Source organism: Homarus americanus, unplaced genomic scaffold, assembly GCF_018991925.1.
Source record: "Homarus americanus isolate GMGI-L3 unplaced genomic scaffold, GMGI_Hamer_2.0 scaffold30108, whole genome shotgun sequence".
Taxonomy (NCBI): Eukaryota; Metazoa; Arthropoda; class Malacostraca; order Decapoda; family Nephropidae; genus Homarus; species Homarus americanus.
The window spans coordinates 1,865,273-1,889,998 of NW_024748109.1; the positions used below are offsets into that span (position 1 = coordinate 1,865,273).

Below are 24,726 nucleotides of genomic sequence, written 5' to 3' on the forward strand. Positions count from 1 at the left end.
AACCTCACTTCTACAAAAGGCCCCAAGTCATTCTATCTGATTTTCTGCTAATAAAAATGGGATTTCAGGTTGAAATTCTTCATTTATATAAATATGTCAGCTACAAAAGAGGAAAAAAGCAAAGCTCTAAGTGCTGTGCAGCTACTGTATATACACTTCATAAAGGAGTCTCATTTTGGTAATCAATCTATCTTTGTCCAAACTCTCATATTTCATAGTCATCTGGTGGTGCCTGGATCATCTATAGAGGCTACAACAGCTTGAAAACCCAGTGGCCTCTGGAAGAAGGAACATCAAGTTTCAATGTAAGGAAATCCATACAGGACCCTAATCAGAGAGTTTTACCTCAATTTTTAATTGGTGTAATAGTGTAATTACTAACCTTATTGCTCGCTAAAGATCTTAATTGTTGAAGCGCAGTAATAACAATATAACAACAACAATATGGGCCAAGAAATATTCAAACAAAGTGTACATACCTAGTGTGTAACTCAAACCAAACAATCTCCAGCAAAGAAGAGCTACAGGAACCTATAATAATCACACATGCAATTGGAAACCTGAAAGTATGGACTCAAGATTACATCCCCATCTACTCTCTGACTCGAGGAAGTATAAAAAAGCATAAGTGAAGTTGAGAGAGCTGAAAGAAGAGGGAAACTAAAACTTGCCATGTCAAAACAGTGCTAACAGCATAAAATTTAATTTCAACTGGCTTAGTTAATAAATCGTATGAAACCTCCTATCGAGAAGAGGGAACAGATCTCACCAAAGTTATTCCAGTCAAGGAAAAACATAACTAAATTTTGCTCCAATCCTCCTGAAGAATAGGTGGTAAAATTACAGGGTGGTGGTGTTTTATCAACATTACAACTAAGTTCAAATGTGCAGAAACACCCAGATAAAGAATCTATGGAAAGATTCTTGATGTAGCGTCCTCTCTGATACTTGCATCCTACTCTTGACAGAACACCTCTCATAATTATAATCCATATAATAGTAAGCAGCCACAGTGGAACACAATAGTTTTAATACAAGAAGAAACATTTCAATAGTTAATTATCCTACAGGAATGGACAGAGAGGATCCCTATTTCTCAATACTGTACCGGTACATGCCACTGTAAACACTATTCCTTATTGGAATTAACCAGGGAATAGAAGCCAATCGATGATTGAAAGCATCTCTCCAGACCAACCAACAAATTGCTAGTTGGAACATTTCAAGGGACAGATAAAGACTTAAGTCTCCTGTCAATCTACTGAGGAGAGCCAACTTACGCTTCCAAATGATTAGAATATGCATAACCCTTAAATGAGTCGAGATTTGGTTCATCCACATGACCACTGGCTTATTAATTAGACTACTGAGGATCTTGACCTGGGTCCTGAAATTAAATGTATCTATACAAGATTCTTTTACACTGCCTGTGTGACATGCACCTCTGAGATAAGAAGGCACAATCCTTCCTGGGAATGAGACTGATCCTCTCAGTTGGAAAACCAACTAACTCTTCCTTACTGCTCCACTAGAGGTCTAGTCATTACCAATAACCCTATCTAATAAGAACATGAGTCACCCTGGGAAGGAGGACAGTCGAATCACTTAGTCTCGAGCACAGCTATAAAATGAGATTTCAGGGTCAATCCTCAAGTTATAGCTTAATGTCTTCCACTAACCCTTTCACTGTGGCTGGTACATATATGGTCTCTCCTCATTTTTAGGATCCATTGAGACTGCTACATATAAGATTTCTTGCATTCAAAATTCCTGCATAAGATGATTCGTCAAAATATTTCTGGTACATACTACAGTACAGTATTTGTTGCCATATACAGTAGTGGTCAACTATATTTCTTTGACATAGGAAAATACCCCTCAAGATGGTAGAGCAACCTGTATGACAACAATGCATTATCAGTGTTATTGGCTGACTTAATGAAGAGGAAGAGATAGTAGTTAGAGAAGAGTAAATCTGAATATGAAGTTGAGAGTAATGGAGATGAATCTGACCAGCCATGGACACATATGAGGGAGTGAGTGGACTGCACCTCCATTCACACTTGCACAGTTTGTGTTTGACAACACATAATCTGGCTCGAGTGATGCTTGTTTCGTTACAGAAGAATCAGAAGAACTTGATTATATGATGGAATTTTTTTTATCAGTCTTGTGGCCTTGTAAGTGTCTGAAGCAAATCATAATTATGATTTTCTTAAGGATACAGTGGCATAATTTTCTGCACATAGTAGACTGGGTAAGTGGAGTGAACCAATGAGGGATGAAATTTCTCTTTTTTTTCAAAGATACTCATGGCTCACAATAATAAAACAAACTACTATAAATTAATAGAATACTGGATGAATGATAAAGTGTATTAACAAAAAGATTTTGGAAGGCTAATTAATGCCTCAGTAATACCTGGACTGTAATACTGGTGCCTAATGGAATTACCAAAGCAAACAGAAAAGTAATGTCATAGTTAGCAAGCATCACACACATTGAGCAAGTGTCACAGCACAGTAACACCATCTTGTGCATCAAGTGGTATGATAAGTGTGTGGTTCATATGCTTTCTAGTGCTCACACAGATGGTGTGAGTGACAAAGATAAAAAGAGATCATAGAAGTGAGAAAACCCAATACACCTGTACTGTGATTCACTACAGTACTGTCTATATACCAAGAAAATGAGACTTGTGGACAAAAGAGACATGCTAATAAATGGAAGTGAATTGTGTGTATGACGAAAATTATAACAAGTTATAAAAAGTTTTTCTTCCATACGATGAAGATCACTTTTAAATACAGTAGTAAGTACTTGCACAAGGGGAAGGCAGGTCATAAGCTGCCACTGCTAGACTTTACCAAGGCTGTGGTCCACCAGCTCAGTGACAGGTATTAATTGGTCTAACATCATCATATCAGACTAGTATGTATCAGGGCTGGATTTGTAAAAAGTAACAAGTAGAATGCTCAGAATTTAATAATTTGATCTCAAAATTGTGAACAGCAGTCCTATGACAAAGAGCCTGTGTTCAAATGTGGGAGTATTGATACTTCCCACAAGGCCACTCATCTCTTTTAATATACAGCATTTACAGTATTACAGTATTTTTGTTGTTGTGAGAAGTGATATGCATTATATAATCTAACCTGTACACCCAAGTCAAGCTCTGTGCAACATATGTTTGTCACTGCCTCAGCCAAGGTATTATACAACACAACACTTTCCATGTATTGCTGCCATAATTATTTTTTTCCTAATACTTTATCTGTTCCACAATTTTTCTGATGCTTTGTTACAGGTTTTGTTTGAATTTTTTAAACAACATTAATATACAGGTACAGTGACAATATTTTCAAGGATTGTTTGAGGTTTAAGCTGATATCATAGAATAACACTAGCCAATACCTGGTTCATGTGCTGAAACAGTTAAAAAATTTTAGTTCAGTATTTCTATTTATTTTTATTTATTATCATAGAAATATTTATATAGATTATGCACAAAATTAACTATTTTGTAGACTTGAAAATTGGAGAAGTAATATCAACTGGAAAGCATTCCCCTGAATATTTTAACAACAGGAACAATTTATTAAAGAAAACCTAACAATTGGTACTACAGCATACCGGCTCATTCCACCTCAACTCCAAGTCCTGGTAGGTACACACCCACTACGATTAGTTTGAGATATTTTGTGTTGATTCACGGAGAAGAGGACACGTGTGTGTTCATACATCACGCATCCCTCAAACAAAGAAGAATGTCCTATAAATGTTGCTGATGTGATGTCCCTTTGTGTATCTAACCATGTTTTAAAGCATATCGACATATCATACACAGAAACATTACTGAAAATGTAAAGAAATAAAGTGTAAAGTGAGGTATTTACAGTATAGTGCGAGAAAATAATTATTAAAAAATGTTTTTTGGTAATTACTGAATTTTTATCCTGAGCACATGGCATACTTTAAATACCGGTAATAAAGGTTCACCCAAAATATAAAATTATACAATTTGCTATGTGCTAATACAAACAGTTTTGTATACCATTGTATAGGTGTAATGGAAACAAGACAACTCGAGCACCTGGCAGAGCTGCCCTGTAATAAAACACCGACTCTTATGCTGCATATTAGCAGTAGGGAAGATTGTTTGAGACTAGTTGAACGTTTCTATAATCAGAAAGGAATAATTTTTTCACCGATACATGCTGTATAATGCATTTTGTTTTTGAATATTAAAAAACCGTAAAGGGGGCGCGTGCTGGCCATAAGGCAGCAACAGTGAAAGGGCTAAGCAATCTGTGTAACTGGGTCTGTTAGAAAATGGTAGTATTAAAACTGCTCTACCTACAAAATAAAAAGACAATGACAACCAACCTCATTACCTCCCTGCACTCCACACAGCACTACAATGCTGTGAGAATTATTGACTGTGATCCTTATTCAATGCTTAACAAAAAAAATAGTATTATCCATTCCAAATCACATGGAAGTTCCCCCAAATAAAATGCCTGATGACAGAGCTAATCCTAATTACCAATACTGTACTGTAACAGAATGCAAAAAATTCTGTCTCAAAAAACTAGAATTGACAAAACCTGTACAGTCAGTTCTGCTATAACGCGATAGTTGTGTTCTTGTAAAACATCGTGTTATAGAAATTCACGTAATAGAAATAACAGGGCTTATGGAGAAAATAGGGTTAGGTGCAGATTACTACTCGAAATCGAAAAAAAATTAGTAGTTAGCCTAACACAAAGGATAGCACAGTCTAAATAAATGTTACATTCATATCTAATAATGAAATCATACAGTAAATGTAACACTTTACCTTGAGAAAATATAAATATAACTTAATGGGGGAGAAGGGTGATTTTGAGGTAGATAACATCGAGCTTCTCTTCAAGGGTTATAGCCTTTCTTTTACGATCATCACTGGGAATGCGATCACCAGAACGCTTCTTGGAGATATTCTTCTTTACCATATTCACAGTTAATATCACAAAAATGGAGAAATAGTAAGCAAAAATTGCATTACAGCAAACAAGCGTTCGCGTTATACAAATATCGTTCCTCTATTTATAAATCGCGTTAGAGCCAATTCGCGTTGTCAAAACACGCGTTATAGCAGAACTCACTGTATATATATATATGGATTTAAAAAAATTAAGATTGGGACAGGAAACCATCTCCTTCCTCACTTCTTGCATTTTGAATCAAAGAAAGAATCTAGACAGGTGCTGGACAAAACTGAAGGAAAAAAAAAGTAGATTCTACTCAAATCAAAGAGCTACCAAAGAAGGAATTCCCTGGAATTGTTTCAGTTTCTTAATGAGTTACAGCATTCATGAAAGAGGCAAGAATAAATAAATCTGCTACCACTTTTTCTGGTTCAAGAACAAGTATCTATTTCTACTGAACTTTCCAAGGTGAAAATCGGCGATTGTTCATCATTGTAAAATTATCAATTAATAATTGCAACTCCGAAAAACAGACAGCACGAGAAAGATTCTTGAACTTGTATTCACTCTGAAAGCATAATATTTTATATTCCTGCAATATTTATATCTAGCTCATGTAACTGTGGAAAATGGCTGTAAAATTATGATGATGACAGAGCATAAAAATTGTACTGCAAATAAAAAATTTCCATGGAGATTCCCACAAAGGAAATTATTTAAGACTGGTTTCCTAATACCTGTATAGTGCTTACAATACTTATCCCCAAAATTTCTAAGGAAAAACAGGGAAACTAAAATTCCTTTGAATTACAAAATAAAATTTTATAAAGTTGAGGAACAGATCCCCTTGCTCACTGTCCTTTCCAAAAAATGGATCTCCTGTTCTTGGCATAATGTATCCATCAAAACACATACTGTATCCAGCTTGTGGAGCTTCTAGGAAACATTTGACAAGAGATGTCTTCTGGCTTTCCCATCTTTAAGGTCAATTTGAGATAACTAATTCTATCACAGAAATTACAAACTCTTGCTCTATGTATACGATACCTATCTCTTAGACAAGGGAGAGCTTCTAAGCAGCTCTATCTGCAACACACTTATGAAGGAATACAATTACCAGCATCCTTAATAACTCTCTTCAGGGAGGTATCAAATACTGTATCAGTCAATCATGAAGACAGAGGATGCAAAGATAACTTCTTATGCAGAAACACAAATATAATCATTGAGAGATTCATGAACCATCCTCAGAACAAAAGGAAGGACCTCAAAAAAAATTATTTCCTAACTGAAAAGACACATACTGTACTTCTCAACCACTTGTAACTGAACATATAACAATATGTCCTTCAAATCTAAAGTAGATGAACAAATAAATTCTGTAATCTAATTGAATTTATTGATAAATACCAGTATAGGTATAAAAAATAGTAGGAAGGCCAGAACAATCAACCAAAACCTGCAACTTTTATTACTAAAATCTACTCAAAACCTTTTCAATTTTATTTGATCTTACCAACCAAATTTATCTCGTTTATAATTAGAAACGATATCTTCAACATACAAACATACCTTATAAAACAATACTGTATTCATATTAGAACAAAATAATATCAGATAAAAAATTATCAATGACATTAAGAAAGTTTCATTCCCTATCTAACGGTTATTCCAGGAGTTCACCACTTTAGTTTCGTCATCTCTTCCTACTGACAGCACCTATCTGTAATGTTGTGATGTAGTTGTAAAACATTCATGATGAAACTAGATTAATCTGAATGTTTGTCCCAAGAGAGGTAATAGCACCTGCACTGAGCAATTCTGAATAAACTTCTGAAAACAATGTAATAGCCAGCAAGCTTCTTACAACTAAAGAAGATGAAAAGCTGGATGGTCGCATCTTACTCATGTTCACACAGTTCAACAATAGCATCCAAAGATCCCAAACAAAATTACTTCCTGGAGTAACATTACCCCCTCACTGCACATGAGATACATAAGGTAGTATGAATCTACTGGATATTAACTATACAGTACTGTGTATGAATAATTAAACAATCACAAGATTAATTTATCTCAGTGACATGTTTTGCAAATGTTACATATGAGAACAGGCACTTTGGCTGAAAAAGTCAAAAAATGTGACACTGTAATAGCTGATTAATCTAACAAAGGATCTTGTCACCACAATTCCTGAATCATTTAGTGAGGATAATGTGTCATCCCATACAAAAAGAGAATATCTCTGAACAATATCATCACAGTGCACAGATGACACACAAACTACACGACACTTCCAGATCAAACTTTTATAAGGCACCAATATTAAATCTGTTAATCTATGTTATTTCATACAATAACTCTTCACACTAATAAATTAATACAGAAAATGCTCTATAAAATATGCAATACACCACACCTTGCACAACCCATTTAAATTTCCTTTTAGTTAAGACACATAACAGAGATTTTCCTGTAAGCAATGATCCCTGGTAATAACTGGGTGTTTACCTCACTGTTAATAATCCCTATATAAAAGCAAAAGACACAACAACATGTACTGTATGGACAGCAAAACTGGCACAGTATTATAAGGTTGCTATAAGGATTGCACTGCACTTCACACATGGGTTCAACCTCAGTTTACCTTAGGTGGACTTGAAAGCCGAGTCCATACACCACACGATGCTCCTGTTTCCTTATGGGTTAAGAAATTGGAAATGAAAGTCAGCAAAAAATGGGAGAGTCTGGCTGATTATCATAAGTATTTTATGATAAGGTGACCAGTAGCATAGGGAGCCATTGCAGTACAGTATTATGCATTATCAATACTTGTTAAAAAAAGGAATAATATAAAGGCTGCAGTGTCAGATATGTGTAGGTTAATTAGTCAAGTGAGTTTCACATTTCAAATACAAAGATGATTCAAAATACAAATACAGAAGGTTGATTTATAGTGATAATTTTTTTAATTTTTTTTTATTTTGAAATTAAAATCCTTTAACTAGCTATTCTAATTTTTAAGAATTAAAAAAAAAACTTTCAATTCAAAGGTATCCATTTACCTGTACATAAGTCAGTGCATTCTTAAAGGCTACATATTAAAACTCTTTACATAAATATGAACTCATATTTAGTCCATCACCTCTTTTCTAGTACAATCAGCTTCTGCTTAATTTTCATCAGCAAATACATACAATTAATACAGTAATGGTATTGTACCATACGTCTAATCTTACATACTGTATATACATCTGTAATACGTACACTGCACCTGTGCTGAACCTGTCCAATGCAACACACTCAAAAAATGCTTTTAGCTGGCTGCACTTCCTTTTGTTTTTATTTGGGTATTTTCGCATGGAACACCAAATATTTCATTATACCCTGCAGTACTATGAATGAAAAGAAGGAGCAAAGTAAAGAAGATGCTACTGCATCTGGTGGTGTTGAGAAGAAAAGGCACACTGCAGTATTATTTTGATTATAAAATTAGAACATTAGAGATTTAAGAGGGGTGAGAGCATGGTATGTATCGGTTGTGAGTATGGTTTAGCCCATTCAGCAATAAATTCTGTACCAATGTAAAAGATAAAGGTCAAACTATGAAACATGTGAAGAGTGGTGTCGATAGTTGGCAAGTTTTTCTGCAACACATGCACATAGTGGTAAAGTATAATGGAGGAAATGGAAAGGCTTCTGGAATTGTGGACAGTTAAAAATTTCAGCATCATGCTCCTCTTAGCCTTTCCATAATTCATGAAAAAGCAAAGATCTGAAAACTTTTCAGGAGGGAAGATGGCAGTGCTAGTATGTTTGACCCTTTCAATGCAAATTAGGAGTGGTTTCATTGGTATAAAATCCATACTGGCTTGCATAATATTTAAGCGACAGGAGAAGCTGCAAATGCTGATGAGGAGGTAGCCAGTGAATTTCCCAAATTACTTGCCAAAATTATTGAAGACAGGGTTAATTGGTCATCAAGTATTCATTGCTGATGAAACAGGCTTATTTTGGAAGAGGATGCATTCATGGATGTACAGGATTAAAGGCTGCTAAAGACTGCTTACTTGCTGCAAGGTGGTACTGCAATAGGGGATTTTAAGCTGAAGCCACTCTTAGTTTATCATAGTGAGAATCCTCAAGCTATTAAGAATGTTGTCAAGAGTACTGTACACTGCTAATGGTGTGAAAATTAAACAGTAAAGCCTGGTTTAACGGAGCCCTTTATGAGGAATGGATTAAACACCATTCTGTGTCACCAGTCAAAAAAATTTGAATGATGAAGATCATGGTATTTAAAACACTGCTCATCCTGGATAATGCCCCAGGTCATTCTGCAAGGTTGTTGATTTACACCCTTGTGGAGTTACTCCCACCACCCCCCAAAAAACACTTCTCTTCTCCTGTTCCCAGGATTCCTCAGACTTTTTGGAAATTTAAAAGAGGAAGGTCTAACAGGGGAACAGGACCAGCTGCTAGGTTCAGTTATCAACCTAGAGGAAACTTTAGAGGAGTAAACAATTCAAGACATAGTAAGGGTGGCCGTTTATTCAGAAGTGGAAGGAGACCTTTTTCCACCACATCAGCGGTCATTCCCTCCCAATGAAGCCAGACAGCTGGGTCGTCTAGGGGGTTGGGAAAACAGGTGGACTTCTTCCATATGGGCTTACAAGACAATCAAAGGGGGCCTCACATGGACTTGGTTGAGGCACCCTCCCCTAGTGTTACCAAAAAGGGGGTAAAAAACTAACCCCCTTACTCACAGAATTTGTAATTCAACTGTTAAACAGAGGTGTGATAGAACTGTTGCAGTCAGAGAAATGTTTCATGTCTCACCTATTCTCAGTCCCCAAGACAGGCAGCGACAACCTGAGGTGGATTTTAGATCTTTCCGTCCTAAACAAGTTTCAAGATGCTCACTTACGATCATCTGAGGCATCTACTTCCGCCCAATGCTTGGATCTCAAAATTGGATCTCGAAGATGCCTATTATTATGTGCCTGTTGCCCCCAGGTACAGAAAGTTTCTAGTGTTCGCAGTGGGGGATGTAAGTTATCAATTCACAGTGATGCCATTCGGCCTGACAATTGAGCCAAAAGTGTTTACAAAACTGGCATACATCCCCAGAGAGATCCTTGTGAAGGAGGGCATAAGAACTTTTGCTTATCTAGACGATTGGCTGATAATGGGAAACTCTTTCGAAGATTGTCAAAGGGCGACCCAACGTACACTAGTACTATTTCAAAACCTAGGATAAAGGATAAAGGATAAACCAGGTCAAATCAAATCTCATACCATGTCAGAAATTGGATTGGATAGGTCTCCATTGGGACACAAATCAGCAGTCAGTCAGTCTACCAGGAGCAAAGGTAACAGATGTGATAAACCAAGTAGAAGCCTTTTGTGCAAAGAAAGAGGTTTCTTGGCATGATTGGGAAAAACTACTGGGTCTGTTTAATTCTGCCACAATAGTAGTTCCTTTGGGCAAGTTAAGGAAGAAGCAACTAACTCATCTGGGGTTGAATTTGCTTCACAGAAACAGAAATTTTGCTTCTTCTCTCCCTATTCACAAGAATCTTCAGTCTTGGTGGAAAAATTGGGACAATCTAATCGGTTCATCTCCCTGGGATCCTCCTCAAACAGACTTGGTCGTTTGTACGGACGCGTCCGAAATAGGATGGGGATACCATTCCTCAAAAGGAGAGTTCTGTCAAGGGAAGTGGAGCAACTCCCTTTGGGACAAACACATAAACATAAAAGAATTAGCAGTAGTCCTATTCTTTTTGTTGGCAAACCCAAATTTCAAAAACATGACGATTCTGTTTGCCATGGACAACAGAACGGCAGTGTTTTGTCTCAATCATCAAGGCTCAACCAGATCTTGGCCTCTTCTAAACCTATCGGAAAAAAATTCAAAGTTTGTGTAACACAAACACTTTACCTCAAAGCAACTCACATACCAGGAGTAAAAAACAATTGGGGAGATGCGTTGTCCCGTCTCAGGCTAGTATCGAAGGAAACAGAATAGTCCCTAAAGATATCGAAGTTCAAGAGTCTAGTGAGGAGGTTTGGGACTCCACAAATAGATCTCTTTGCCTCACAAAACAATCACAAGAATGGTTGAATCTTTTAGGAAATGCTCTACTCATAGATTGGAACCATTGGAATTCAATCTATCTGTTCCCACCTGTGAAAATATTGCCCAAAGTGGTTCACAAACTCCAATCCTTCAAAGGCAAGGTCCTCTTAATTGCACCATATTGGATCCTACAACTGTGGTGTCTCAATCTATTGGACTGGTGCCCGCATCCATGGATATCTAGAACAGGTACTGCACCCTCAGTTCGAGATATCCTTGGCACTTCACGCTTGGAGTTTCTCGAAAGATGTTTAAATAGATTGTAGGGTAAATCCAATATCGTTACCCAAGTGATAGCAGGTCATAGGCCCCAAACTTTTATGCAATATGAGAAACCTTGGAAACTTTTTCAACAATTTATCAGGTTAATGACTCCAATCATATTGTCGGAAATAGTGGTGGTAGAATTTTTAGATTTTCTGTTCAGAGTTAAAGGCCTTCAAGATTCGAAAATTGCATCTCATAAATCAGCATTGGCTGATCCTCTGGCATGGGGTTTTAATATTACTTTGAACCCAAGAATTTATCGAATGCTCAGATCTTCCTTTTTTATTCAGAGACCTCCTCGGCCTAAGAGAATCCCACTTTGGTTTCTAGGTAAAGTTACTAAATTTCTTATGGGGCCTAATTACAATATAAATGTGAACCGGGACAGATTGTTCCAGAAGGCAGCCTTCCTTCTAGCAATAGCAACAGGTATGAGAATCAGTGAGCTGATTTCAATTTAAAATAATCCATCATTATTGGTATTTTCCGAGGAAGATGTCACCCTTTTTCCTACGGAGATTCTAAGAAAAAATAAAAGGGAGGATTTTAGAGCTCAACCTATCAGAATAAAATGGCTGATGGATGAGACAAGGGTTCCTCATATATTGTGCCCAGTTAGGAATCTTCAAGAAAGGTTAACCAGATTTCCTTATCACAGCCCCTATGTATTTTCATCACAGGATGGTAAGAAATTGTCTCCTAGTCAAATGATAAAATATTGATCTCAGTTAGTGAGTAAAGCAGACCCTGGCAAGAAACTTTTGCACATGACACCAGGAAATATGCAGGGTCTGTGGCCTTTATGTGGCATATGAGCCTCAGTCAGATCAAAGAAGTGGGCTTTTGGAAATCTTCAAAAACCTTTCAAAACAACTATCTTCATCTATCTCTGGAAGATGCTTTACATGTGGTGGTGCTGGGGTTCCCTCCCCCACCTAGTTACTCTCCACAACCAGGACCTTCTTCTTCCTCATCAGAGTAAAGTGAGTATCCTAATTGGATATGTAAATTAGCATTTTACCTTCCGGTAAATGTTCCTAATATTGAAAATATTTAAAAAAAAGAAAAAAAAAAACTAAATTATAATTATATTCTGGACCTGAGCTAGCGGAGCCTTATACGCAATGTCACCTCCCTCTCCACCTCTGGCTCGGGTAATCAAAGCTAGACGTCACATTCTGGATTGTACAAAAAGTCATTTTTTTTTCTAAAAACCAGTTTTTGTGATATACAGTACAGTACTGTAGTCCAGAATGCGACGTCAACCGACCCACCCATCTCCACCCCTTGAGAGTTGACATTTGTTTACAGCTCGCTCTAGGGCAAGAGACGACGGTAGCAATGCGTGTGATGGAGGGTGCGGGAGGGGGTTTTGAGAATTGCAATTAAATGCTAGGTAGCGATGTGTCCTCCTAATACAGTGGGGTATGCTATAACGAATGAATTCTACTATTCCTATAACGAACGGTTTTACCTATAAAATTGAGAATGCTATAACGAACTTAACTCCTACAACGAATTTTATTTATTTATTTTTTTATTTTATTTTTTTTTTACTTATTTATTGTTTTTTTTTATTACAAGTATTAATGATATTCTTCATTTCAGGGGTTTAGATGCATATTTATGCACTTTTTTACAATTTTTACAATTTTATATTATATTTTACAGTGTTAAGTGGTTGTATTTGGGGGCCTGGAATGGATTAATCCTATAACGAACGAATGCTATAACGAACAAGGTTCTAGAACCAATTAGATTCGTTATAGCATACCCCACTGTATTATGTGGTAAGTAATTATTAGATGTTTTAATTGACTGTATGTTGGCCTGGCGAGTTATTGCTAGGCATTAACATACAATACCTAGGTTCAGTAAAAGTCTAAAAATCCGGATGCCAGAAATCCGGACCACCCGAGAATCCGGACTTTTCGAAAACACAAACTTTTTTTTTTTTTTTTAGCGGGCTTTTGTGTGTATGTGCGCATGTATGAGCACCACAGTTGTACAGCGACAACAAGCGACCACGCGGTCGCCACTTTAAAACGAGCACAAACTGTGACAACATATGTAATTTTGAGTCCTACTCTTTCCATTTACAGAGTACTACTGTACAAGCCCATAATAATGGCTCCTAAAGTAGATAAACTTCGTTGTGTGAAGAGAAAGAAGAACACGGTGAAATTGAGTGACAAACTTGAAATAATTAAGAAACTAGAACGTGGTGTGAGCAATACTGTTCTAATGGAAACATACGACATTGGAAAGTCTACAATTTATGATATAAAAAAGGCAACGAATAAAATTCTAGAATTCACAGCTTTTTCTTTAAAACTGCTCGTTTTGATAAATGAAGCATGCTATATTTGCTAATGAATAAACTATCAAAATGTACCTGTTCATTTCTTCTTTGTTCCTCCTTAAATTTGAATTTTAAAAGTACTGCCTGAGAATCCGGAAAATCCAAAAATCCGGACCGACCCAATACCCAAGCAGTCTGGATTTTTGGACTTCTACTGTATAAGCTAGACGTCGCATTCTGGACTATATCACAAAAACTGGTTTTTAGAAAAAACGTCTTTTTCTTCCAATCACTGTAATCCTCTATTCTTGTATCAAAGTAATTCTCTTGTCCGTAATTCACACTGCCAGCCTCTAATACCATTATTTTTTCTTCTTGTCTTTCCTTACTATTCCCTTGTACCCAAATATTTCTGCTACACTTTCTAGGACAGCTTTTAACTGTCCCAATTCCTCTCCAAGCAGGGTTATTGGTCATATTATCATATAACTTTAAAGATAAACTTATCAAAACATTATATTACGGAATTATTATACTAAGTTATAAATACTGGCAAAAATTTAAGACAAAAACAAGTATATTAGAACTGCAACACCTTGATTCTTTAGTTATTCGTAGATTTGGCAATTCGCGGCCATTTTGAGAACTTTACCCTCGTGAATTTGGGGGCACCCTGTATAGGCATCCACTAATCGTGGACTCCTCCTCCCCTAACATTAGAAATGTCTGAATTTGTCCCTCGGTTAACCAAGGAATTTATGACAAGATCACCAGTTCCAAAGTACGAGAAGCAACCCCACACCATTAATGACTAAAAGTGAACTTGGGGAATCACTCCCTGGGCGCCTGTACACATTAAAAGTACGATTTCCAGTAAAATAAAACGTTACCTCGTCACTCCACAGCACGTGCTGCCACTTGAGTCACATCCAAATGAGCATTAGCCTTGGCAAAAGTGACCTTATGTTGCCTCTGGACAAGGGTGAGGAGTGGCTTCTTGCATGGGCGGTGGCTGCGAAACTGCAGGTTGTCATGGATGCGGCGGTGAATGGTCCTTACAGAAACATCATCTAGAAGTACAGGGTTTTTTCTTTCAATTCCTGTGCTGACAGACGTGGATAAGCATCAAGTTGCCTCTTAAGAACAGTTAATGTGCGTTGTGAAGTTTTTCGAGCCTTCCCTGGCCATCCGCTGTGCACTGGTATTGCCAACCCGCCGTCATCTCGAAATCCTTTAATCCAAATCTGAACTGATCGTTCACTCACACCAACAATTCTTGATATTTCCTTTAAAAGTCTCTTGCCCTTATGCAGACTAATAATTGACACTATCTGCTCTTTTGTTAAATCTTTCCTCTTGGCCATTGTGGTAAAAAAAAACAAAGAAACAACGGGCGTTGTGGCAATAAATAAGGGCAATGTCGGGGGATAAAACTCATAAATCTTCGTTCACAAAATTTACGCAGGCAACTGGTGAATGTTTTGATTGCTGGCTGACTTTTCCTCAAGTCTCCCTTTACTGCCAGACTTGCAATGCCTGCCTCAGCCCCAGCTGGCTTGCGTGGAGGGGTTTGAGACACTTCAGGAAAGATCACTTCCTGTCGGCCACCTCGCGCATAATGCAATGGCGAGGAGTGTATATACTGTACTTAAATGATACTTCTGTCCTACATTAGATGCCTTGTTATGTTGTACAGTACCCACCTCTATCCTTCATTAGTTGCCCTGTAAAGTGTGTACCTGCCTCTTCTCCTACAATAAAAGCCATTATGTGTGTGTACCCAACTCTGTCCTGAGAAAATTCCTAGAATAGCCCCTGTAGAATGTTATCCTGGCTACCTGTTAGATTCCCTCAGGTACACCTCTGAATAAACTCAGGGTCTCGCTCTCCCTCCATAGGTATTAACTATCTTCCTTTTTAACTTTACTGCAAGATTTTGCATTACATCTTTTTTGTATTAATCATTTTACAAATTTCCCTATTTCTTACCTTAGAATTGTCCATAGTTCTCCTCCGAGACATGACTCCATCAGCATGTACAGGTACTTGCGGTCCTTGAAGGTCTTGAACAGCTTCACGATGAAATCACAGTTGGCTTCCATCATAATATCTTTTTCAGACATAATATGTTGTTGTTGTCGTGTTTCTACAATCTGTTGGGGACAAGTTAATAAATGATATGCTGCTATAAGAGCCTTGGATCTGTACCTGTACAGTATAAATATTTCATATAAGAATGTTTTTCACTTGAAAAATTCACTTATTAAAGAAATTTACTCCTGTACTATTAATTGACAAATCAATAAAGGCCTGTGAATAAAATCCTTTATCACCTAACTCCCTTTGATTGGAGTTAAAATCAAAAGAAATATTCCTGCCCTTTGAAGGTCTCACTATACGGTATAAACCCTAAAGTGAAATAACCCTGACTTGGGTTTTGAGATATTATTACAGTATACTGTACACAATTTAATAAACTGGTACATAATCCTGATATGCAGTTCTTATGAAAAGGACAGAAGATCTGCAATAACTGAATGGTTAGTTACTTCATACAGTATTTAGAATTAACTTATTAATATGTTGAGTAAAACAATAATAAGAAAATTCTTTGTTTGCCTAAAAGGTGAAGTGAAAACAAGAAGTTATTTATGGGAACATATAAAGTCCTAATAAAACACCCAAAAAACCTGCCTGGCTCTTCTTCATTTGTTTCAGGGCAAATGATCGACTGGAGTCACCAGCAATCTGTACTAGTTCCACACGGCCAAACCCACCAACACCCAATGTAGCAATTTTGCGTAGATCTGACAGCTTCACACCGCTGAACTCCTCGTTCATCCTAGATGGGTGAGATGTCCAATGAGGATATAAGAGTGAGACAAACACTAGAACTATTCATAATTCTACAATGATACAGCAACACTTCAATATAAAAATAGTTTTCTTCCTTCAAGAATGTATTGAGAATAATACTGTATTTAACCCTTCTGTTAAATGTTAATACTGTACTGTACTGTTATGAAGAAGTAAATATCTAACTTATATTTTTTAAGTTTTCGAAGTCTTTGCGTCACCAGGGATGTAATTAACACAATCAGTTTCAAAAAGTCTTTTTTTAGTAAATGACAAATCAGATAGTGTGCAATATCTCTGAAAATATTTTCCACAAAACATTTAATTTACTGAATTTTCCATAAGTTTTGTTCATAACCATGGATTTGCACCACCCATTTTAAATTTCATAGAAATAAGCATAAAGTTACCATTAAAAAATTACAAGTAATTTAGGAAAACATCAACTTCTGTACTGCATATCATATTTACTTTAAAATTAAATTAAAAAAACAAAAGGCGACTACACCTAGTGATGGTTTAACCAAGGAAAGGATGTCTGGTTTTTGCTAGAATACATCACTGTTCTGAATGACACTGTTTTATGTTCACATGGCCTCAAGAAAGGAGTCTGTTCCACAGGCCTATTAATCTTTGAAAAAATAAATACTGTCCTGTATGATGCTTTAATAAGTTTGAAGTTGTGATTTCTTCTTTGGGTAATATTTGACAGCCTGAAGAATAGTTTGTTTTCAAACTTGTTCAAGAATTTTAATATCTCTATGAGGATGACTTTGTTGTGTTTTGGTTGAATAGCTCTTAGTCCTATAGCCTTCAGGGTATTTGAATATTCAAAATGTCTTGCTCTGGAATAATATTAGTCACCTTGAACTGGACTTTTCCAGCAATGCACAGTAATGACTTTCTGTATATGAACTCCCTGCTTGTATACAGTTGTCCAGGTGGAGTTGTAAAAAGGAAATAAAGAGCAGAGTTTTCCCTGTTCTTCAGCCACTTTTAATCCATTCTAATATTTTGCTGGTAATGCCACATGTGTGGATTTTCAGAGCTAATCTTCCAAAAACACTGTCAAAAGCCTTGATGAGGTCATTTACAGTACAATACTGTACAGTAATTTTTATTCTCATTTCCTATTACTCCTACTACACACTCCAAATGCAGTTATTAAGTTTTGTTATTTTCTTTTTTAAATTGTCCACGAGGGCAGTGTCATCTGTAAACAGCAGCCGACTTAACACCCAACTGCATCCCATACTGTACAGTACAGTATACCAAACCTGCTTCCCTTTCCCTTACTCTTATTTTCACCTCTTACAAATCCATCCACAAAGTTCTGGTATTTTTTCCAAAGATGGTACAGTATAATATTTTCTTATTAGTTATCTTAAATGGTTGAATCATGCAACAGTACTTATTTTTTCTTGTCCTCCAGGGCACAAATTTTTCACTACTAAATCAATGATCTTAATCTTTTGCTGTGACAGTTCCACATCAGTTTCTTCCTGAAAAACTTCTCCCCATATGATGTTCTTCTCTTAAATTAAATCATAATGTTCCTCAAATTCCTTGTTTCTATATTTTCAAAATATTATATACTGTACCTTCATAAAATGAGAATCACAGTAACATATAATTTTTTTTCAAAAGAATTTAACACATACAGTACAGTAAACCCTTGATAAATCGGCATTTGATAGCTCGGAATTTCATATAACTCGACATGGATATGGACTCGAAATGTATTATAGTATAACTCGGGAAATGTCGAGATATATAGAATTATCTGGGAAAATCTTGGTATATCTGGCCACCTGTGTCACCTACCATGTCTCTGTGTCACCTACCATGCATCTGTATCACCTACTGTGATGCTTCATTCTTTGCCTGCAGTGCTGATAAGTGTTACTTTTTTACATTTAGAAATTACATGTACAGTACACATGATATGGGTCAATAATTTTTTATTGTTGTATTTTTATAGGTGGGGAAGTGCCTCAATAAGTTGGAATTTGGGATAACTTGGCAAGGCCAGAGCCTCATATGTGCCGAGTTATTGAGGGTTTACTGCATTGTCAGGACCACATGGAGAAATTTATTCCCGCTAATGGGTTCTGCCCTGTGTTCATTGAGAAATGAATCAAGGGTAAAATGAAGAAAATCATCTCTTTTGCCTTGTTAAGATGAACTCTGTCTCATATCTCATTAATTAAATCTTCCATTTTGAGTGCCTGTGATTAATTTATGACTCCATTGAGCTTTCACTATTTTATCCTCATAAGGCAAGTCAGCTCTGTTATACAAGCCCAATACTGTTTCTGTATGTGCTACCACACTAAACAAAATAAATTCTGTTGGTTGGATATAAAATAACTAAGGATTACAATTAATACCCTGTATTGAAAAAGATATTTTCTTAAAAATTTATGTAGTAAAGTACTGTATTTCCGAAATAAATATAATGAATTTCTGTGTCGAAGTTATTACAGGAAAATATTTGCTAAAATAGAAAGAAATTCCAATTTAAATTTCGTCTGATAGCATATTTTATGTTGAATACCGGGTGTGATTCCTATGAACCTCCTTACATTAATATCTGTATATCTTTTGAAAGTTTTAAGTTCAAAGAAGAACAAACACAGGAAAATGGTTGAAATTGCTCTTCAATTATACATGAACACTAAAGTACCGTACAGTATATAAATTTAACAAACAAAATGTACAGGTATTACTTAATTAATTGTAGGTGTGTGCATGTTACTTACCTCCTCCTGGAGTAGTCAACTGGTCCATAGCATTGCTTAATCTCCTCTAGGTCACCAATCAATTGCTTGAAGGAGTCACGATCAATCACCAAGCATGTTACACCATCAGGATCATCTGCAATGATGTTAGCTGTGCGGATATCCTCTCTGCAAATATAACATTGTGATTTAGTGCAACAAGATAAAATGAATTTATTGACACGAACACAAATTTATTTATACTGTGCAATATCTGTAATTCATCAGTATGGGATGACAAACTCTTAACTGTACTCTACTGTAGAATACTGCTTCAGTTACATTTATGTATTACAATTTAGAATCCTCTGATGTACACTCAATAAAAAAACGACCGCACAGGTGGGGTCTGATGATTTTCTAACTATACATTCCCATTGTCTCGCAAGGGTTGGTAGCCCTGAATGCGAGACATTTCGTACTTAATTTGGGAGGCCAAAATTAGCTAATTCATTGACAATATTGAATTAATTTGTTACAATATGACTGGAGAATGTCAGTATATCTAGAGAAGTTAAAATGTATGCTATATTAAATGTTCCACACACCGTAGACTACAGTAACCAAGGAAATGGGTAAGTTGCCATATAGGAATGCATTATGGTAAAGGTATAAGATTATTTTGCAACCGAATTTCGAATCTGTATTTGTATTGCTACCAGTACTTCACTTTGGGCTAATGCCACATTGAGTCATTCTTTATTCGTATTGGAAAATGTACCTTGCTGTTCCGAAACATCTGAATAGCTCCACAGTTATTTTTACTACAAGGTATGTATTGTCGGAAAAAGTGGAGTTTGGCGGTCGGCCCAGTCTCTATTTCAATTAATCCCTTATGTTCTGTTATTCCATTTACGCGTTTCTCGTTTTACGCGCTACTCCGCGGGTTCAATTGACCGTGTAAATCGGGGTATTACTGTGTGTGTGTGTGTGTGTGTATATATATATATATATATATATATATATATATATATATATATATATATATATATATATATATATATATATATATATATATATATATATATATATGTGTGTCTTTATTCAAGACATCTGAAGATGTCTTGAATACATTATCAGTTGTCATTGTGGATCCATGATATATATATATATATATATATATATATATATATATATATATATATATATATATATATATATATATATATATATATATATATATATATATATATATATATATATATATATGCACCAATGAATAAAAGGTGAAACATTAAGGATTTCCTTTTAATGATCATTCGTTATTTATAATGTGCTGGTAAGTTTTATATGACATCAATCAATATCGTATTTAGTAAAGGCTTATACAGTCAATTTAGTTCAAGTAAACTATTATTATACTGTACTTTTTATGATATTTATGAGTACTCTTTCTTTGATGCTCAAAAAAATGTATCTCAATAAACAGTACTGTATACTGTGTAGTCTACCCTCATTTTAAAGATGTTTTCGTTGAAAAGTTGTTTGCTTTGCTATCAGGTGGCGCCACAGTCTCGCTGTAGGAACTCTTTAAGAAAATGGTTATACGGGAGAGTTATACTTCCTTGTTGTATATTCCTTGCTCAGTACGGTAACTGATGCTTACCCTTGAAGTGCCTTTTCTCCGAAGAACTCTCCCTTTTCAAGATTGCGAATGTATTTTTCCTCCAGACTTCCTGGGCTCTTCATGGTAACACGTACCTGGAACAATTCATCAGTTACAGATGGAACTTACCAAAATTTTAAGAAAGTATTTCAGAGAAAATGACTAGACACGGTGACTATATGTAATGCAGTCTTTGATTTTCCTAATACTGTATTAAGGCCTTTTCTATACACTAGAAATTGTTTTCATAGGACACACATACTATATTTTGCATATTATTCATAAAGGATAACCTTATAAAATGAGCTGTGTTCATATATTGACCAAAAATTTTGACTAAAATTACAGTATAACCTGGATCAAAACGGTCTGTGAACTATTGACATGTGAATCCCCCATCACTCTCTCATATTTAAGCTTTCAATGTAGTAATCTGGGTCTTCCCAAAACTTCTCTCTTTCCCCCTACCTTTCTCTCTTTAGACCTATAAACACTCACAATAACCTTTCTCTCAAATCCTGCTTTAAATCTGATCCTTATTGCCCTGGGACTGACTCCCTCTTGCATTTTTTCATGAAAATCAACAATTTATCACTCAAAAGTAACGCCCCACCTTTTGTTGATCTTATCCTTTTGGACACTCCTGAATTGTCCTGACAGACTTCTTCTTGAACCTTCAACTTTGTTTAGATGAGAGTTAAGACATCAAGGTTTCATTCATTTATAATTACTGTACAGTACTTCATAACTTTTTTGTTTTCATCCTCTCCTCACCCTGGCCCTCTTCCTAAGCCTTGCCCCTTACTCACCCTACCCTCTTCCTCAACCTGGCCCTCTTCCTTAGCCTTGCCCCTTACTCACCCTGCCCTCTTCCTTAGCTTAACCCATCGTTCTTACACTGGTTCCTTACTCACCCTGCCTTTGCTTATGATGAAGAAAGTATCGCCTCTGGCTCCCTGTCGTATAATGTAGTCACCCTGGCTGTAGAAAGTCTGTAGGGAGGAGAAAATATATATGTATCATTAACCCATCACAAAAGATACATTGCATATTCTAATAAAGCAAAAATTATATGGAAGCCTTTAGGGGGTCTTTTCGCCCCATGCCCATAGAGGCTGTGGTTCTAGGAGAGAGATCACTTCTGAGCAGAATATGTACAAGCCTGTGAAGGATAAAACATAGTAAAGGCCATGGCCAAGCACATAACGGGGATTTTGTTGGCCGGACTGTGTGTGGTGCTGCTATCATGTACAGTCCCCTTCACTAGTGCATTTACAGGGGGGGGGGGGTCGTCAGTGTGGCAGCCCTGTGTTTGTTTACATTTGAGAGAATGAAACTTGCAATATAGTAAACATACTATGGAATCAAATCAAAACAATATTAAAACAAATATATCAAAGATAATGATTTGTGGAATGTTTATATGACGAGCCTCTGTAAATGCAGTAATGAAGGAGACTGTACCTTCAATTAATTGAAAAATGTTCACACTCTTCATTTGCCGCGCACGAGGAAAAATGAGCAGCATAAACAATCATATTTCATATCACTTTTTATCACTGTACACAGTAAAAAAAAAGAACATTGTTTGTTCTATATACACGGGTACTTAATGTAGTCCTGACGTCACAATACAGAATTGATCTTTTTTGAATCTATATAGTGGACTGTATACACAATGGTGTGCCGAATAACAATACACCATGTTCCTTTAAATGGGTTATAATATATAATATAGTAAAGTACATGCATAAACAAAAGAAAAACCGATGTCACGAGGGTTACATATACAAGATACGACAATTACAGTGGCAACATGATTAAAAAGTACTCTACTGTATATAACAATACAGGAAGTGCAACAGACGCTAGTACGTTGTACTACCCTTGATACATCTGTCGTGCTGCACACTGTCACGCAAGAAAATACAGCAGACCTATAAAGCAAGCATAATAAGCATTAAATAATGAATGTAAAGTATAATTTGAGGCTTTTTACCTAACCTGACCCACTCGAACCTAACCTAACTTGACCTACTCTACCAGTGCCAACATCACCACTATTATACTAAATGATTTCACCACCTTTATTATACTAAGTGATGGCATCACCACTATTATACTAAGTGATGGCATCACCACTATTATACTAAGTGATGGCATCACCACTATTATACTAAGTGATGACACCACCACTATTAAACTAAGTGACGGAATCACCACTATTATACTCAGTGACGGAATCACCACTATAATACTAAGTGATGACACCACCACTATTATACTCAGTGACGGAATCACCACTATTATACTAAGTGATGGCATCACCACTATTATACTAAGTGATGGCATCACCACTAATATACTAAGTGATGGCATCACCACTATTATACTAAGTGATGGAATCACCACTATTATACTAAGTGATGACACCACCACTATTATACTAAGTGATGGAATCACCACTATAATACTAAGTGATGGCATCACCACTATTATACTAAGTGATGGCATTGTAGTGATGGGTTGTCAGACCACAGCTTACATCGCAAGGAAAGCCAGACTTGACCCGACATTAGGGGGGCCAAAAGTGTAGGGTATCTCTTGCGGCTGACCATGGATTATAAATCAGCCAGGCTCCCCTTCCCATGTCACACGGCCAACAAACATGTAAGAAGGCACCAGCCGACTCTCTCCCAATATACACAATATCCTACACCGCAGAAAGAAGTCCACACTTGACCCGACATTAGGGAGGTCAAGTGTAGGGTAACTCTCACGGCTGACCAAAGGTTATAAATCAGCCAGGCTCCCCTCCCATGTCACACATGTAAGGGGGGCACCGGCTGGCTCTCTCCCAATATACACACGGCCCCACCTGATGACTTCTCCAGAAGATACAACTTATAGTCTCTGAAAAGGTCCAGACCTGACCCTACATTAGCGAGGGCAAATGTAAGGAGACCCTTCGCCGCCGCCCCCCAGACCAGCTCAACCTGACGGCTCGCCTCCCAATATATAGGACGTCCTAGTCCTCCCTCAGAGAGAGAGTCAGACAGAGAGACACACAGGGATCGGAGGATGAGGTCCACCACAGCCGAGTCCCGCTCACGGGAGGAGAGTCATGCAGGACTTCCCTCCCCGACTTCCCTCCGGTGTCCCAGCTAAGCAGTCGCCCTCCCGACACCAGTGTCCCAGCTAAGCAGTCGCCCTCCCGACACCAGTGTCCCAGCTAAGCAGTCGCCCTCCCGACACCAGTGTTCCAGCTAAGCAGTCTCCCTGCTAGGCCTTCCCCAGGTCACGTGAGTGTTTGTCAGAGCTTTCCATGGGATGAGTTACCTACGTGGGAAGTGTATTTATTTCATGTTCGTGTCCGAGAATCAGTGTCTAGTAACGTAATATGATGTCCTAGTAACGTAAATATAATGTCCTAGTAACTTCAATAGAAGGTGTTATTAATGTGTCCATGTCATGTTCGTAATTAATAAAGAGTTGTAACGAAGCGGTGTTTGAGAAGTCGCCCTTAAGACGTAATAGATGTGTATTGACATAGAAGATACGATAAGTGTAAATAACTATCACGGCCACGCTACCAACATCTAGCTCTCTTTTATACTCTCTTACTAAATATTCTTTCTATATATATATAAATATTCTTCATGTGAGATTTGTCTCATTACAGCATCACCACTATTATACTAAGTGATGGCATCACCACTATTATACTAAGTGATGACACCACCACTATAATACTAAGTGATGGCATCACCACTATTATACTAAGTGATGGCATCACCACTATT

The 24,726-nt window shown here is 36.8% G+C and overlaps 1 protein-coding gene across 2 annotated transcripts in view; it reads right to left on the reverse strand.

Annotated features, from left to right (window-relative positions):
- Nucleotides 1-24,726, reverse strand: part of LOC121880177 (cGMP-dependent protein kinase, isozyme 2 forms cD5/T2-like) — a 106,075-nt gene that overhangs the window by 31,110 nt on the left and 50,239 nt on the right. The window contains exons 4-9 of one of the 2 annotated variants that reach the window (XM_042387301.1): nt 21,838-21,915; nt 20,924-21,018; nt 19,300-19,446; nt 16,376-16,523; nt 15,671-15,834; nt 7,618-7,668 (exon numbers count right to left, since the gene is read on the reverse strand). In XM_042387301.1, the coding sequence (XP_042243235.1) occupies nt 7,618-7,668; nt 15,671-15,834; nt 16,376-16,523; nt 19,300-19,446; nt 20,924-21,018; nt 21,838-21,915 (683 nt within the window). The remainder of the gene's footprint in view (nt 1-7,617; nt 7,669-15,670; nt 15,835-16,375; nt 16,524-19,299; nt 19,447-20,923; nt 21,019-21,837; nt 21,916-24,726) is intronic. The other variant, XM_042387302.1, reaches the window with a different exon arrangement.